The sequence below is a fragment of the Taurulus bubalis genome (genome assembly GCF_910589615.1).
Source record: "Taurulus bubalis genome assembly, chromosome: 10".
In the NCBI taxonomy this organism is placed as follows: domain Eukaryota; kingdom Metazoa; phylum Chordata; class Actinopteri; order Perciformes; family Cottidae; genus Taurulus; species Taurulus bubalis.
In genome coordinates, this window is record NC_136598.1 from 24,049,290 (window position 1) to 24,068,014 (window position 18,725).

At 41.9% G+C, this 18,725-nt stretch overlaps 2 protein-coding genes across 2 annotated transcripts in view; both read right to left on the minus strand.

The window, feature by feature from the left end:
• Positions 1–6,784, minus strand: part of pik3cb (phosphatidylinositol-4,5-bisphosphate 3-kinase, catalytic subunit beta) — a 44,167-nt gene extending 37,383 nt beyond the window's left edge. Inside the window, exon 1 of the mRNA XM_079225082.1 lies at positions 6,715–6,784. The gene's annotated coding sequence lies outside the window, so the exon portion shown is untranslated. The remainder of the gene's footprint in view (positions 1–6,714) is intronic.
• Positions 6,785–16,376: 9,592 nt separating this feature from the next.
• foxl2a (forkhead box L2a) lies at positions 16,377–17,300 on the minus strand (the record flags this gene model as incomplete). The annotated part of the gene is made up of 1 exon (XM_079224803.1): positions 16,377–17,300. The coding sequence occupies one exon, from the start codon at positions 17,298–17,300 to the stop codon at positions 16,377–16,379; it is 924 nt and encodes a 307-aa protein (XP_079080929.1).
• Positions 17,301–18,725: the final 1,425 nt, after the last annotated feature.

Here is an 18,725-nt window from a genome sequence, read left to right on the forward strand (position 1 = left end):
AAACACACCCAATACACACACTCCCTTCCTCCCCTCCACCCATCCTCTAGTAAAGGAATGCGAGGAATGCCCAATCCTAATAAGTCTCTCCCTCACCCCGTCTCTATCTCATCGGTCATGAGGGGGGGGAAGCCTGCTTTCACTCCTCACCGCTCTCATAAACATCCTCAACTCTCCTCCAACCTTCGGGCCGTGAAGGGCAGCCGAGAGCTCCTTTTGTAAACAGGTGGTTAGTCGAAGCCTGAAGGCGTTGCTTAACACAACCAAATCTCCTGAAGGGCGCTCCTCTGTACAGTACCAAGCAATGACTTTACCCCGAGGGCCTTAAACGCGAGCGAATGCATCGACTCCAGTCGAGAAGCACCTTTACGGAGGAATGGAATCGAAACGGTGTCAACGATCTGCTGAACACAGCGGCGAAATGCAACGAGGAATGCGAGAGAGGAATGCACATTTCAAGCACGCCCTAAAAACTGAGTGTGGTCTGAAGAGCCGATCGGCGTTATCACTGCCTCCCCCGTAAACAAAAGAGCACTGTCCGTCTCATTTCTAAAAAACACAATACACACACTCCTTAGCACAGTGGGACGTTTATTACCCCTCCTCCTCCCACCGGGGTTTCACCGTCATCAAAGCCGAGTTGGGAGTATGGCGTCCTTCAATCAATGCACGTCTGTCTCGTACCCACTCCTCCTCCCTCCCCCCCCAGTCTCACTTTTCTTAGCACTTGCTGCCATCTCTATTTTTAGGTGCCATTGTGAGGCGGCCCTTAGGTGGGTGGAGTGCGTTTGTGCGCTCACAAAAGTTCCCCTCGGACGCTGTAAATCAGTTACCTTCTACTGTCTGACTGAGCAAAGGTCTGTCTCAGCCTGGGGCACAGCACCACTGATCGCTCAGAAGACACACACACACACACACACACACACGCAGCTTCAAAGAGGTAAAGGAATACAGACGTGAGCGAGAAAGAGAGTCAGTCCAGACTTATGGACTTAATGACATCCCGGAGTTGGACAACCGGTTCCGGATAAATGTGATTCTCTAAAGTTATTGTGCACTAGACTAGCATCATCTTCCCCTTAATTCTGGCTTAAGACACAAAACGCTTTCCAGCTCCTCAGATCCACAGTTTCTCAAATGTTTTCATACCTCGTGTGACAGAGCGCATAATGAATTCACCGTTATTATAATCATCATTCCAAATGCTCTTTGTACTGCATCCCTGTGCCGTCTCTAAAACAGACCCTTACATCAACATGTTTTTATACTGGAATATGTTGTTTTCAGTGAAAGGTGGGTGGTGAATGCACCGCCGGCGCACGAATGCAACGTGCACATAACCAGCATGCATGCAACCGAATGGAGACGTCACAAGGCTCGATGCGTGCCCGCCACAAAGCACGTGTGTGTGTGTGTGTGTGTGTGTGTGTGTCTGGCAGGTCAGCGGTTGCAGACAGGGACCGGCCCGATGAGAATGCATTGCCACAGAAGTGTGAAGCTGAGATTTTTGGCTGGAGGTTGCCGAAGATGGATGGTGTGCAAAAAAAAAAAAAAAAAAACTCTCCTGCATCTGGGAGGAGACGACGAACAACCGAGGCAGGCACAGGTGTCACAGGGGCACTGTTGTTGTCGTTTGTCTCGTCTAATGTTATGCACCTTTCGTTTGTGTTTGATTTACAGAAGATTATGAATAAACCACTAAAACATTTTTTCTCCCCCTCTTATTCAAAGTGTTTATTTATAAGCCAGAACGCTTCTGCTTTTCATCTCTCTCCTTTTTAGAGTCCATCTCGGCTCAGATGCAGAATAACATAAGATGAACACATTTTGACGGTTTATTTGAATAAGAGAACGTGTACAAAAAATAAACTGTTAAAAGACTTTATTTGGAACATCTGCTGTGTGTTTGAAATGCGATTTTCTCTTCAGTCATTGTGACACCAGTAATTGAAACAATGCAGGGGCTTTAAAAAAAAATAAATAACTGACATAACTTCCAAATGCAACCATTCTTATGCATTAAGAGGCAATAATATGAAAAGTAAACAAACATCTGTCTGCCTCCATACCTTTAACAAACCTCCCAAAACCTTTGCTCCTCACTCAGTGTCACACCCGACGCGATCAGATGTCTTCCATTAAGATGTTGTCTGACATGATGGAGCGGAATTAGGCCGATCATATATTAAATATAATCGTTTCCCTTCTATATGAAACGTAATCAGATTTAGGAGCAGGCAGAAAACAACTTAGTTGCATTATCGTGACCGAATTCCCAGACAACATGTCGCCTCGTATGACAAGAAAAACGGATAGACGGCAACATGAGATGTGATGACGGACTCTCTGCTGTGCTGCGAATACAGACTGAGGGTATGCAGCCTGTGGACGAAGGACAAGAGCTTTAATTCTCCTTCAAATGACGGTAACATGGTGGTGCTGCAGTAGATATGATGCAGATGTGCGATATGAAATGAAGCCAAGTGATAGACGTCTCCATGTTGTCGTACAGGCAGCGTCTAGCCAGGAGAGCGCTGCGCATCTGATCCCAGATCAGCTGTAATCTACACTATCGCAGTAACCTCAGTAATTGTTTTACCAACGTCAGAAGTTCTCTTAATGTGAAATTAGAAGACGTCTTTATCTTCTGCATCAACTGGACAGCGCACCTGGTTATACTTGCTGTTATTTGATCATCTGTAATGGCGATAATCTAAACAATCCGACCTGCTCAGTTAGAGGAATAACAGGCTACCAAAGGGACGGTCGTTTCCTCAACAGTCCTGTTCATAGTTGATCTTATGGATAAGAAGTCAAATATGTCAAAACAGCAACACAACAGTCCGTTCCCCTCATTCCATCGCATTAAGCGATGGGCGACGCTCGGATGTTGCCGCAACTTGGCAACCGGAGAGTTGGACTTTGGTTCACAATCTCGTCGACGAGCGTTGAGCAGAGAGCGAGTACACGGCCGGGGGAACGCATCAGATGCCTCTTAGTTGTTGTTGTTTTTATAGTCAAATTGTATGCGGTGTCGGCTATGTGCGCAGTATTAAAATCACTGGGAATGAATTAAAAAGGAAGCCGTTAGTTTGATGTTACTGTGCAGACTCCTTTACAACCACTCCATTTTTATATTTCTCTCTCTCTCTGTGTGCTCATTACGTCTCTCACACTCTCCTGCTGTCTTCTCTGCATTCCTCGGCAGGTCCCGGCCTGCTGTGCGTTACAGTGGAGAATTCCAGCAGGCTCGTTCTCAGCCCACCGTCAAGTCACATTCGTTACCGTGGCAAAAATTTCCACTCCGAGTACAGTTTCATAACCAGCGGGAAGGCCGCAGTCGGCACGTTTTTACAAGTGAACGTTCCCTTTCCCCTCAATCAGCAACGGGAGCAGGTAAGATTGTGTGCTGCTCAAAAAACAAAGACAATTGTTATCATGCAAACCAGTAGACAAATTGTGAAAGCCAGTTTACACACACACACACCAACTGTCTCCCTTTCATGCGACTCTTTAAGAGGATGTTACACAACCTTTCACTGTGACAAAGGGGTGAACTTTAAAAAGTATTACAGCAGGAAGTGTGAATGAGTGAGAGTGTAAAGAACATAATGGGGATAGTACAAATAATACATTTCACACACACACACACACACACACAGACAGGTGTTTCACTCCAAGCAGATACACTGATAATAGGCGGTTTCATATGAATGTGTTGTTATAGTAGCATCCTCTCTAATGCTGCTTGGTCGCTCAATAATGGAGCCTTTCAGAGCTCCAGCAGTATTTCAACACAGCAGGCAATCAGTGAGACCAAACACCCTCAACCCCCCCAAAAAAAAGGCAGGGAGAATACTCGTCAGCCTGTCAGCCACTTTGCATCCAATTATTCTCCAGATTAAGCCGTAAAAAAAAAAAAAGCCACCTTTTCTCCTTCATTTTCGTGTCCCGTACTTGGATTTGAACCCTGAATGTTTAGCATCTTTAGTTTTGCTTGTACAAAATGCATCGTGCAGGTTTTAAGAAAAGGTCGGAGACATTAAAAGGTGTTGACCTCAATTCCCCCACGAGCTTCATGCATGTGAACGCCTTTTTAAAAAAATTGAAAGTCAGCAGTTTTTGTTTTTTTCCTCCTCACCCTCACCTCGCAGTCATTGTTTCATTTGAAATCCAACCCGGTCAGGGGAGTCGAGCCAAAACTAAGAGAACTGTATCGCTGTCCAAATACTTGCAGCGTCGCCACCTGAAGTGTCTGGTGACGCACAAATATAATGTTTTATTATCCACAAGCCTTCTTGCTCCAAGATGAACCTCATAATTTCACCCCGCTGAGACCAAAACACACTTTTTTTCCCCCCGTCTTCTCCAGTTGCGGTCTCCACCTTTCCCAAGGCAGCGCAATCCTGCACCACAACGACCAATCAGAAGCCTCCCACTGAAAGTGACCTCACTTCACAGCGCCGCTCAACCCTGGGATGCGTAACGTGGACGTCACCGCTGTTGCAAAACTTCTTCTTTTGCTTCAACTTATTTAGAATTCTGCCTTTATTTTGTACCCAGTTGTTTTGTGTGACTAAAGATCCGTCTTGGGAGTAAATAGCTGCATTGTTGGCGGATGTCTTCGTACTGACGTCAGCCAGTCTCTTATCAGTGTTCTCGAATTTGACCTCAAGACGTGGGACCGGCACGCCAAAAAGGAGGGCAGCCAGGAGGATCCAAAACAATATCTTCTTCACGCATCAGCTGGGGCATCAACAACCAAATAAATTAACGTCAAAACAAAAAGGAACTCTTTAACTCCTTCTGTCGCCCGCCGTGTGGCTCTGACGAAGACGATGCGTTTTTGGAATTCTGATCAGACATAATCATCAAGGTTATGTGTGTGTGTGTGTGTGTGTGTGTGTGTGTGTGTGTGTGTGTGTTTTAGGTTTGTAAACAATGAAACATGGTCAGACTGAGTCTCACATGACATTAAATACTCAGCCAAAATCGCCGCACATTGACACTTGTAACACGTTCAATAGGTTAGGGGAGGTTGATATGGATAAAGTGCATTTATGTCATGATTACTGCTTTATTTAGTTATTGTCATTTCTTATTTTGTTCTTATTGTATCCATTGTTGGTAAAACTTTGTAAAACACTTTTTTTGTTTAAACGGTGCCACATAAATGAAGTTATAAGTATTATTAAGATCTCCGGGAAATTAAACTAATCATGGATAAAACAACGAGATGGAGTGCCTGTCCCTATAGATGTGATAGAAATCAAACCTTAATGCTCAGCAATTTGTAACTTTGCTCGCAACAAATGGATAGCCGCCTCTGGGGGAGAAACGCTAGACAATAACACACAATAGTCAACCTTCAGGCTAAGTGGTGCTGAACACATCCTGCAAGCATGTACACACACACAAACAAACAAGCATCCACACACACAGGTATTAGAAGGTGACATACGTCTGGCATCGATCCAGCGCGTTTGCCCAGAAAGAACAGACACAGTGTGACCGAAACGATCTCAAATGACTCCATAACTGTTGATTCATGGAGGGGTTTTTTATGAATCGGCTCGAGTTGCACAACATCAGGAGGATCACGTAACCTAAAGTAGCAGCTGAACTGTACACACACACACACAAAAAAAAGAGGAAAGCATTTCAGTCTGTGCTGTTGTCGGTCTGCGAATGAAATCAAACCCAAAAAGGTTCACATGGACACGGCGGAAACATAAAAGAAGAAAAGCTGACTCGATGGATCACTCGCTAAAGTTTCAGATCCCCTTTATTGGGCTCTGCTGCTCCTCCATTTCCCAACAATAAAACCGGACCAGTGGTGACACAGTTCAGAGTAAAGAGTGTGTCCCAGTGATCCCTCAAACTACTTCTGGGTTAATAGATCAGTGTCTCTGGACATGGACACCACTGCAGGGAGGAAGAGGAGGAGGAGGGTCACTGAAGAAGAGCAGGAGGATCTCGTGACAACTTGTTCGGGGATGCATAATATGGAACACAAACTTGACTGTGATGCAACGAACACTACAGCAAAGCACAGCCTAAAATAGCCCAAAATAAGTACTTCTGACATTGTTGTCAGTTTAACTACAATTAACACTTTCTCTTCCAGCACCTACCCCCAACCCCCCCCCAAAAAAAGGCACCACCACTGATAAAGTTCAAGCAGTTCGTTTGAGGCGTAATCCCGGACCGCTGCCCTCTGGTCTCGCGTGGCGGGAGCGCCGACCAACCTCGGTTGGGAAAAATAAAAAGTTTGTCGTTGTCTCGCTCTGCGGCTGAAGGGAAAGGCTCTGCTGACCGTTTCTGGAGCCTTGTCAAATCCACGGGGTTTCCCGGTATATTCGGCATACGTTTTAACACGGGAACAGCCGTTGGAATTCATAAAAAATGGCTCCTCACAAAGTGTGGTCGTCAACATCGTCAGTCTCAATTCGTGAACGTTGCTTCTTTTTTTTTTTACATTGACAATAACGGATGAAACAATAATACAATTAATAATTAAAAATAATGTATTTTTTTTTAGTTATTTTCAGAGGCAGGCAGGGTAACGTTAATGCTTTAAAAAAATCGATATAGATAGCTTAAGCATTGAGACGTTAAATTGACATATTTATAAACGGAGTTTGGCGTGAGGTCGTGAAAAAAAAAAGTACGAAGCTAAAAAGCTGTCCCATTAAAAAAAAAGTGTGGACTCACCTTTCTGGTCACTCTCTGGTGAGAGGTCGGTGAAGAGAGGAGCGGACGACCAAACGGCTGAAAGTTAAAGGTGCTGTTGTGTCTTCGGAGTAGATTCACGCGCGTGTCTCTGCCTCCTCGCGCAGGTGGACAGGAGCGCGCGGTCCTTCTTCCTGTTTGTTTCAGAAGGTGAATCACCACCACTGCTGCTTCTTTTTCTCCTCCGCCGGCTCTCCCTCCGCCACCGCCGTCAAGCCAGAGAGAGTGACAGGAGAGAGGAAAAATAGGACTTCCGCTCAGTGATTACAAAATAAAACTCATGACATGTGGGACTCAACGCTTTGATTAAAGGGGAACAAATCCACTCTGTAGTTGAATTAATATGATTACAAATATTTTGACAAAGAAGTCAGTACTAAACTATTAACATGATGTCTGGGAATAAGTGCATGGAAATGATAATGTCATCAGATTAGGCTACATATTTTGCAGTTAATGAATGAATGAATGAATGAATATATACTTTATTAATCCCCAAGAGGATAAAGAGGCATTTTTTTGTCGTCATCAGTAGAGCCTTACCACTTGAAATACAAACACACAAGATAAAAGATAAAATATATAAAGAAGCAACTGGGATGAGAGATATACAAATTAAACAAATTCAAATAAAGTAATATATATATATATATATATATATATATATATATATATATATATATATATATATGTATGTATATTTAAATATACACAATAAAATAGAATAGAATACAACTAACTGGAATGAAATATATTTACATTTACAGCTGAGGAGTGTATTCATTAATTAAGTAAATAAGTGAACTAGATAACCAGATAGTGTAAAGTGCAAAATGCAAAATATATATGGTACAGTGATGAACTAATCCACGGAGGAACTAGCAAGCGGTGACTTGTTATAAAGCCGTATTGCTGCCTGGTCTGCCTGTGAGGTAGTCACTGATCCAGGAGATGGTGGACGAGTCTACCCATAGACATTTTTTTAAGATTTGTTTTTATGTAATGTACAATAAAAGTCAACCCAATACACCCACATACAAAGTAAACACACTCTGAGCGCACTTAAAAAAGTCTTCCAGAGATTACAACATGTATACATTATACAAATGACGATATAATACTGTAATTCCTATTTTAGCAGACAGTGACAATTCTGCTCCTCGTGTACATAACACTGTACATTACATGTCATCAGTCAAATCAAACCTCTTGCAAAACACAGATTTGTTTTGCAGACTCTAGCGCTTTTCAGATTCAACCTCTATGTAAGAAAAATAGTAGTAGCTTTGTGGAATATTTCCTTGTCAGTCTGCTGTTCATTTCGTTCAAGTAAAAAACTAAACTATGTTAATTAAAAGAAAACATTTGGAAGTGGAAACAGTCATTTATTCTTATATTCAGTGTTTTCTCTGTCGAAAGACATAATTACGTATTTTGCAACATAACATAAGGCTACATATTCATGTTAATTCACAATAACATAACACAGTCTGAATGTATCCCTGTTTAAAAAAAAATAGGAAACTTTCCTAAGGTTTTTATTGTGAAGGCTCCATTTCCGGTCTGCTGGCTGCCTGAGGTCTGACGCTGATTGGTGCAGCCGGCTTTCTTCCATTAGCCAACATACCGACGGCACGAAACTTATGAACAGTGATTTCACCCGGAAGCATAATGTTGTTCAGCCCCGAAGTGAACGTTGCATTTAATATCTTTATATTAATATATCTTTATATTTACTATTTACTATTACTCATCCATGAATATGTAGTATTACTCATCCACGAATATATATATTTACTATTTAATATTTACTATGACTCATCCAGGAAACATCGTCATGAGACAATACCGTATTTTAGATAGTTATTACTTACGATATTAATGAAAATGTGTGCGACCCAGTTCAAAGCATTTAGTTGTCAGTAAATAGTGAGCGTTGCTGCCCCCTGGTGGTTCAATGTGGTGTTGCATCCCATACTTTATTATCTCAAACAGGGCTGATATGTAGGAAGTATACTTTTTGTTTTCATTGTAAATATTGGGCGGGTTTATTAACATGTTGTACACATTGTTTCATCAGTCAACACATATGCTAAAAGTATATTATGTACTTAATTGCGCACACGGTCACAGCGAGACTCGGACACTGTCTTGCTCAAGGGCACCTGAGTCATTCCTCCTAAAATATTGAATTCACAGGTCTACTCACAAAGCTCATATTTTGATTGTCATAATATTGAAAGCACAAGTCAACAAAGTCTCCCAGTAAATCCTGATGACAAACACAGGACCGTGAAACCGAAGCAACCAAATGAAATTCAGCCATCATTAATCTTTATTATTTATTTTTTTACAGTGACATGTCAACTATTTCCTGTCAATATGACAAACATGTACACAGTATGCTTTTGCTGTAAGCTCTATAATATTATTATAACTATTATTCCAGGTGCATCCCTCTGTGTGTAAGTAAGTAAGTACATATGTGATTATATGGTTGTTAGAAAGGCAGTTATCTTGATGTACATGCAACATCCCATAATATTTAGAATAAACTCATGGCCATGAACTCAGAAGCTCTTTTCATGGTGTCTCTGGTTGTTAGACAACATGAGTGCAGCTGATTCAAACAGCAGCAGAGCTGAGTCACGTCACACAGTGAAAGCCTGGCTTTGGCCACCAGGGGGCAGCAGAGACCCACGCAGCTCACTTCTATTGAGAGCGAGGGGGAAACAGTCTAAAATAGAAGAACCAATGATTACTGTATGTGGGTGACTTCTGTAATATATATATATAAACATAAAAAAGATGTGACCAATGTGACTTATTTCAATGAAAGATGCTATTCTCCATAACTTATCATTGTCTGACATTTGCCCAAACACAAGCATGCGCTCAAAAAGGAGCAGCCCATTCAGAACAGTCCTGCTCCAGCATGCTTCCATTACTGCTCCCCTTATTTGATTAAGTATACCCCCTCATAAAAAAAACCACACTGTGCATAATCCCTCCAGACGATGAGCGTGTAATAAAAAGCATGTTGGACTTGAAAGGGGACCTTATGTGAATGCGTATAATTGTGGATATCACAATATCATCATTTGTTTAATTGTGAGGTCTTTGCCAAGAGGTATGTAATTGCTTGAAGGACGTATGCGCGGGTCTGAGGTCTGACCCGGGGACTTGGAGGATGGGGGGGGGGGGGGGGGGGGGGGGGGTAGCTATAATGAAATGAGAATAAACTCATTTGACGCAGGGCTCTTACAATGGAAGCCAACATTTGACCGAATCCTCCCTTAAATGTAATTGATTCATTAAGGGATGTGAATTGTTTCCTAATACGGTTGTGGAATTGAAGGAATATATATATATATATATATATATATATATATATATATATATATATATATATATATATATATATATATATACATATATATATATATACATATATATATATATATATATATATATATATATATATATATATATATATATATATATATATATATATATATATATATATATATATTCTACAGTGTCACAGAAACAGGTGCTGGCTCCCTTAATGACCGCGGTGGGAATTCGGCCCCATCTTTTGATTAATTGGATGTTAACAGGAGGAGGGTTATCCTTAATAGCTTCTTGTTGCCAAACCCCCTGCGGAAGTTTTTAAGAGGGCGAGAAAAAGGAAAAGGCGTTTAAAAATAGACTCCATCAGCGCGATGGGAAAGAGAAGAGAAGGCCTCTGCCACTTCAACCCCGACAAAGCAATTTGCAGACTCATAATCAAGAGAGAGGAAACATTTTTGCAATTTTTTTTATCGCATCTAAACGGACCAGTTCCGCCACATTCCCGGCAAAAGTATATCTGAGCAGATGGTGATATCCATTCATGTTTTCATGATCATACATTTGAAAAATGGACATAAAATGTATATTTTCATATATATATATATATATATATATATATATATATATATATATATATATGTGTAAATATCTTTGAAACATTATATTTATACATATATTAAAACATATATTTATATATAATTTGTATTTATTTATATGTATATATATATCTTTCAAAAATTATATATATATATTTAAATATATAAAAAGAATATACATATATATTTATACATACATATAATGTGTTTTAACAAACAAAACATATATAAATATATATATATATATATATATAATATATTCTTTTGTATCACAAATCTTCTTCATCAGCGTGACCCCTTCACGCTCCCTCGGACAGACTAGCTCTGGCCCGCTGGAGGCTGGAGGGCAAACAGAGGTCGGTGCGTGATGATTTTATATTTTCTTCTTCTCCCCTCGAATAGATGACCCTGCGCGTGTATTTATAGACGCAGAGACAGTTGTGATGAACCCTCGCACGGGCCAGAGGTCCAGCAACAAAACACGCACGCAGCGCATCCACACGCGCTACTGTAATTATTTTGGCAAATTAAAGAATTATTGCACGCCGGCTATTGTTCCGCGCGGCTGTCATCGAGATGGGAATCAGAAAACATCACGTAGATCACCCGCGACGAGCCGAGGAGCACGCGCTCTGAAAACAAACAGCTCCGTGTTGAGTAGCGGCACGCAAATAGCTCGGAGGATGAGGAGGAGGAGGAGGAAGATCTGCTGCAGAGAGAGAGAGAGAGAGAAAGGACGCAAAAAACACTCGTGCGAATTTTGAACAATTGCCGGATTTTTCTGCGAATCAAATCGTTGCATATTTTCCTGTTTGGAGCAGATGTAAACCAAACAGTCATGACCTTTTCCAATGGGCTCGAGCTGATGAGAACTGTTGCTCTTCGATCTCAAAACATGAGCCAGAAATGCCAAGAATTCAATTGCGCGCGAGGCATCATGGGAAACCTGCAGCCAATGCGGGTGACTTGACCGGCCGGGTCTCATCTGCGGCTCCCCGTGGAGCGTGTCGGGGCCCCGGGACGAGTGCAAGAAGCAGGCATACACCTAACTGGTACGTGTACGTGCGTGCGCGTGCATGTGTGAAGAGGATGATGATGAAGAAGAAGAAGCAGCGAGGGTCAAATGTGTTCCCTCCACAATGAGTTGACCTCCTTCGTCGTGTTGATTATAATCTGTCATCTCTGGGAAGCACAACACAGGATGCGAGCCAAGCTCATTCAGCGCGCGCGCCCGCGCTCGGCGGAAAAAGACGAGCGAAAGCCGAACCGCGCGCGCGTTTCCACCTCGGAAATCATCGAGAATCAACAGGCGGCCTTTATTCAGCACGTGCAACTACATCTTTATTTATCTACGCGTGTGTAAGATGTCGTGTTGTGACATTGAATGCAACTGCTAGTTTAATGACTAGGTTATATGGGAAATTAGCTTATACTTTTTTTTTTTATTTACGCTATTATACTCACAAAATAGTCATGCATGATAAACTCTCTGAATGTTTGCGCGAGCTTAACTGTGCCAACAAAGTGTTTCTACTGGAACAATGAGACTAAATTAATTAACTCACGTATTTTTATGCTATAAATAACTCATATTAATCCGTTTATTCATTGTTTAAGTGGCATATTAAGATAAAACATGTATTAAGGACTATGCATATATATATATATATATATATATATATATATATATATATATATATATATATATATATATATATATATATATATATATATATATATATGTATATAAAGCAGGCCCATGGAGCCATGAACCTCGCGGCCTTATCTCTGTCAGCCCCGGACACATCCGGTGTGGAGGCCCATTGTTCCAGCCGAGCGATGAACTGACAACCTTTCGGAGCCAACGCACACCTGCTGCTGCCGCCGAGGAGTCCACGTTCAGGCTTTTTGTGTCGGCCTTTAGAGGAGATGCAGGATCGAGGTCTAACACACACAAAATAAAATAAATGTGTATTTTTACGTGTGATACTTGAAGGCATGTGTTGCAGAAGTATGTTTCATAAAAGCAGTTCTAAGTTAATCTACCACCATGACTTATTATAGACACACAAGCTTCTGTTGTTATTGGCAAATGTTAATAATAAAATATATATATATATATATATATATATATATATATATATATATATTCCTAAAACTATATTAATAAACTAAACGTGACATGTGTCCTTTTTTCCAAAAAGAAAACCCAAAACAACATTAATTTGGTGTGTTAACTGTATTACAACATTAAAATAATAATTAAAAAAGCATCTGGATCATAGTTTATGGTTATTAGACGCGCTGAAACACAAGTTCTTGTAGAAACACTCGTATTTATGTTGGAGGAGTGTTTAGAATACACTTGCCTTTCAAACGCGCCCTTATCTCCTCTCTGTTTACAAAACATGAATGTGAGGAAGCAGAGGATGCGCACGGCTCCGAGTCTTCAGCTGCCTCCGCGCACCGGACGGCCGGGCCAGGGTCCCACGTGCTGCTCCGACCCGTCCGGAAGCCACACGTTGGCGTAAATGTCACGTCTCTACTTCCACACTCTTCATTCCTCCCGACGGCTGCTGGACTCACAGAAACTATTCAACCTAGAATCACCCAGGCGGCCTTTATTCCAGAGGTGCAATTATGGTTGCATGCAGATTCTGGGATGGAGGGAACAAGCTGCTGTCATGCATCTCTCACTTAACTGTTTTTTAAATAGAGACATGAATGCGTCCTGAAAACCCAAAAGATCCTCCTCAAGTCTGTGTTATACAAATATATGTGCAGGTTTACTATAGGGACTTCAGCAACAAGGCATTTTATTATTGTTTTATATTTTAAGGTTCATATTAAGTATTTTTTGTATCGATGCAATTATTTAAAAAAAACTTAAACCCTAAAAAAAGTGGGTACACACACACATACACACATAAAGATGTCTGTGTAGTAAAAAAAAAACACGTTGTAAATTAAATCGGTGTGTATGAGATGTTCCCCCCCATTATGTCCTTGTAATAATTTCCTGTATTTTCATTATTCGTATAATTTTTGGCGCTCGTGCATCTGTGTTTCCCTCTTTAAATTGAAGTCGAGCCTGTTCCAAACACACCGAGAACCCCGTTCGTGTTCTGTTTCATGGTGAAGAAAATACATAAAAATAAAAATCATCATCGTCATATTGGAAACAATATGTGGGTGGGATCAATAATTATGAAAACCCCCTAAATTGTATTGTTGGCAGTTGATTCACCAATTCGAATACCACTACATCAATAAATGACCTCATTAATATTCCACCATTTCTGCAAATGTCTTTTTATCAAACATCGGCCTATATTAATATCATATTCACGTGTGTAATTGTTTGTCTTCTGATGACGAGCCTGTGTTTGACAGCACTGGGGTGGATCACGCTGGACCTGGACTCCTGACCCGCTGATCCCACAATCTAATATACAAGAAGGTAATACATATATTCTGCAACAATAACTATAACTGGGTGTGTGCACATAAACTCATTGTTGTGAGACAAACCCCTTTAAAAGTAAAAGTCCCAAAACCAGATGGGCTGCGATCCCAGACAGGGTCTGGGTTCGCGATCACGTGGCTGTGAACTCGTCATTGTGTCTCTTTTTTTATTATCGAGATGATTTAATGGTCTCGCGCTAAAAGAAAACACAAGAGGAGGAGTTGTCTGTCTGAATTCATACTTCCATCCTCGGGACACATGGACTCTTCTAATGTGTGTGCGCGCGCGCGCGTGTGTGTGTGTGAGATGTCACGTTTTGCAGAGGATTATTATGACCGCGTGGAAGAAGATTTTTTATTATTATTATTAGACACTTCCTGTCTTTGTTGATCTGATTTCCAGTGATTCGGTTTTATTTAGTGGACAAATGCATCATGATATCGAAGTTTTAAAAAAATAGTTTTATTGGGAGTATTATTAGTATTATGGAAATTGTGTTTTTGCTGTTGTTGTATTTAGTGGTATAAAAGTAGGACACACACACGTTACCATCAATCAATCAATCACGGATTGAGGGTGTAAAACTTAACATTTCAGATCTTTGAGATATTATTATTTTGTGGTTCCCCTGTCGTGAACGTGAGCCGTGAAAAAAAATATAGTAAAACAATAACGGACCCATATAGCCTGAAGCATCGGCATTATTCTACTGACACGGCTCCATTTGTGAATTATATTAATAACACTTTATATTCAACATCGAATAGAGACAAACACATAAATATTCATCGTTATTATAGCAGATAACACGAAATACTTATATGTATGCTTGTCAGTGTTCACACAGAACATATTAAATTAAAAGTCAAATTATCTGTCTTCAACACTAATAATCAATGACACTGTAAATGCACATCGTTGTTATTATCTACATTTTTAAAATGTCTATTTAAATTATTATTATTGTCCTTTTTACTTATAGTTATTATAGATGTGAAGTTATATTTATATCTCTATTTCCATGTTGTCACACAGTTGAGATAAAATACATAGATGGGCATTAATTGCAATAAATGAGCAACTGATTAAATATATTCATTAATATTTATATACATTTTCCGAGAAACATAACGCCGGAAAATCAGACATTTGACGGGTTTAACAGTGGAACACGTGCAGAGACAAACCTCACAGCCCTGCACAATGTTTATATGAATATTATATCCTTGGCATTGCTGAATAAACTGTATATATGTTAATAATAAAGATATTTATGCTGCTTTACCTTCACAGAGCTGCTGAATGCTGTTTGTTTAACAGTGGCGATATAAAAACAGATTACTTCATGACCACTGTTATTACTTTAAGAAATACAAGTTTATTAAGAAATTCACAAACCTAGAAAAAGAAGGGAAAAGTGCTAATTAAAATGAAACATGGCCCCAACATGAATGAGACAATAAAGCTAATCACGTTTATAAAAAATAATAATAATAACAATAATAATAATCAGAAAGATGAACAAAACCCGGCACTGGCTGGCGTCATAATTGGAAATAATATCATACATGTGGGATCAATAATTATGAAAAACCCTGAATTGTATATCGTTGGCGGTCTGGATCTCTCCCCACACTTTCACCTTTTAACCCAACAGAGCTCACCCAGTGGGTGCAGGCCTTGCTCAGTGCAAGTTAAGAGGGCCAGATTGAGTTATGATTCAATTACATAATGAAGCACTGACTTAATTAGGGCATCTTATGTCCACGTTTTCATTTGGCAACAGTTGGGAACAGCCGTGCGTAAAGAGGAACCCATTACGCACACGATAACGCGGCCGAAGCGATGTCAGCAATGTCTGCGACCCGTGGAATCGCTTTTCATTAAAAAAAAAAAAAAAAAAGAGGCACAATTATGACAACAATGCCGAGTTATGGCCGTCAGTCCGAGTGTAATACAGGCGCACGAAATGGCTCCCAGAGGCCGTGCTACCTGGCGATGTCCCGCATGGCGACTTCTTTGCATCCCGATTCCATTTTGTAAAAACTCGCGCATTACCTCTCCATCGGCACATTAAGGGTCTCTTCCAAACACACACAAAAAATACTCTTGGTTCTGTTTTTGAAATCACAGGAATTTACTCTCCATCTCAAGACTCCTCTTTTCTATTTTTTCTTTCTTCTTCTTTTTTTTTCTGTTTGCACACACAGAGCATTTCAGTAAACTTTTCAAATATCAATCCTCGTGTGTAACGCCGAGTGTTTGGTCTCGTGTTCCCAGTAAGAGCAGTGCATCATGGACAGCTCCGCGGGCTGGCGGGAGCACGCGAACTGGAGGCCCGCTCCGTTGCCGGAGGACACCGGAGGCGGTGCCGCCGTGGCCGGGCTCAGCTGCTGGGCATGGTGCGGGTGCGCCGGGTGGTGGTGGTGACTCATGCCGTTGTAAGAGTTCACCATGCCGGGCAGCGCCATGCTCTGCACGCGGGAGTACGGGTTATACGAGGAGGCGGCGGACAGCCCCTTGACGTTCACGGGACTCACGTTGCCGCCGGCCATCTGACAGGACGTGTAGGACATCGGGGTGGGCGGCTGCCCGAGCGACCAGGAGTTGTTCATGAAGCTGGACTGCAGGTACTTGGGCGGGGACAGGTAGCCGTAGCCGTCGCCTCCGAACAGCGACTTCCCCGGCTGGAAGTGCGTCGGCGGCGGTCTGAACGGCCGCTTCATCCGGCGGCGCCTCCGGTAGTTCCCCTTCTCGAACATGTCCTCGCAGGCCGGGTCGAGCGTCCAGTAGTTCCCCTTCCTCTCCCCGCCGCCCTCCCGCGGGACTTTGATGAAGCACTCGTTGAGGCTCAGGTTGTGCCTGATGCTGTTCTGCCAGCCCTTTTTGTTTTTCTCGTAGAAGGGGAACTTGGTGATGATGTACTGGTAGATGCCGGACAGGGTGAGGCGCTTCTCGGAGCTCTCCCGGATGGCCATAGCGATGAGAGCGACGTAGGAGTACGGCGGCTTCTGGGACGGGTCCGCTTTCTCCGGGACCTTCTCCTGCGCCGGCTCCTCCTTGGGTCGCTCCTTCTCCTTGGCGGTGCTGCTGGTGTCGTGGATCATTAGGGTCATTGCGTCATCCTCCGGGTTCTGGTAAGTGGCCATCATTGCGCGCACCAAAAAAAACCAAACAAGTCCGGTGGAACCTTTAATTAAAAGGCGCTCGCGACCTCGGCGAGCAGCGACAATGGTGTGTTGCGGGACCTCAGGATGCACCGCGGGATGAGAGCCGTCTTCACCAAAAAAAATATTGCTCACAGAGAGAAAGAGCGCTTTATTATGCGGCTCAGCGGGCGACGTGCACCAGACCTTCCTCTCTCGCTTCAACGGGGATTTTTCTAAACTGGTTTCTGATGGAGGCGCAACCCGAGTTGTGGTTTGTGAGGCAGTAAGCCCAACCCTTTCCTCTTCTTCTTTTTTTCTCTCTCTCTCTCCTTCTTCTTCACGTCCACTGACAGACTCCAATGGCGACGCCGTGCGTCGTGATTTGCGCCGATTTGAGTTCCGCCTACAGTGAATGAAAACATTATTATCTCTTTTTAACACGTTGAATAAAACATTTCTTCTTTTGTGATTTTTTAAAATCACACTCGGGTCATAATAGCCCTGTATGGTTATTAATATTTGCATTCATACGGGATTAAAAGGAAAGGGAGAAACGTGCACTGATGGAATTGTATCATTTCAATATGTATCTATAAATTAAAATGCATAAAAGGCACAATCAGACATACATTATCTGTTGTTTGGCTTTCTGGGTTTGAAAGCAAACCTCTCAGAAAAGAAAAATATAATTTACTTATCAGATTATTTTGGGATATTTTCGTGCAAGATATATATTTATAATGGTTTATGGGCAATATATTTCACATATATGTTAAATGTGAATACCTGACATAATGCATGTTGATGGTATCTCCCCTGAATAGTTGTTTCAACAAGCTTCAATCCAGCTTTAGTCAAACTTTAGCCAAATATATGGCTCCACACACGGGGCCAAATGGAGGCTCCCACTTCCTCACCTCGAACCCCAAAGACAAGCAAATAATTCCAGAAAAAAAAAAAATCTCTGGACAGACAGTGCTGCTTAATGAGCTCGCATCGAGAGGGGAAGTGCCCGTAGAGAAGGGATCCATTTCCCCGGGCCACCCATGAGGGTCCCCTCGGCTTTCTCCGCGGAGTGTATTTCCGTGCAGGAGGAGCAGCATTGGCATGTGTGTCATCACCCTCAGCCGGGCCGCGGCAGCTGAGCCGCGGGGAGAGCCACCCGTCTCTCCGCGCGCAATTAACGCGCAGAGTCAGCGACCCGCGCGGCGTTATTTCTATGTTTTTTTTGTTTTGCACATGTTTAAAACAGGAGAGCATTGCGCGATAATCTCAACAGCGCTGTTTTGCCCACTGCGTTGTAAGTAGTTGGCTTAGTTAAAGCATGACATCATTCACGGTGTTAATTAACGGAGCTCACATGACAGCCAATTTGTGGATGAATACAATTATTTAAATAATACAATTGAACCAATGGTAATATTCTAT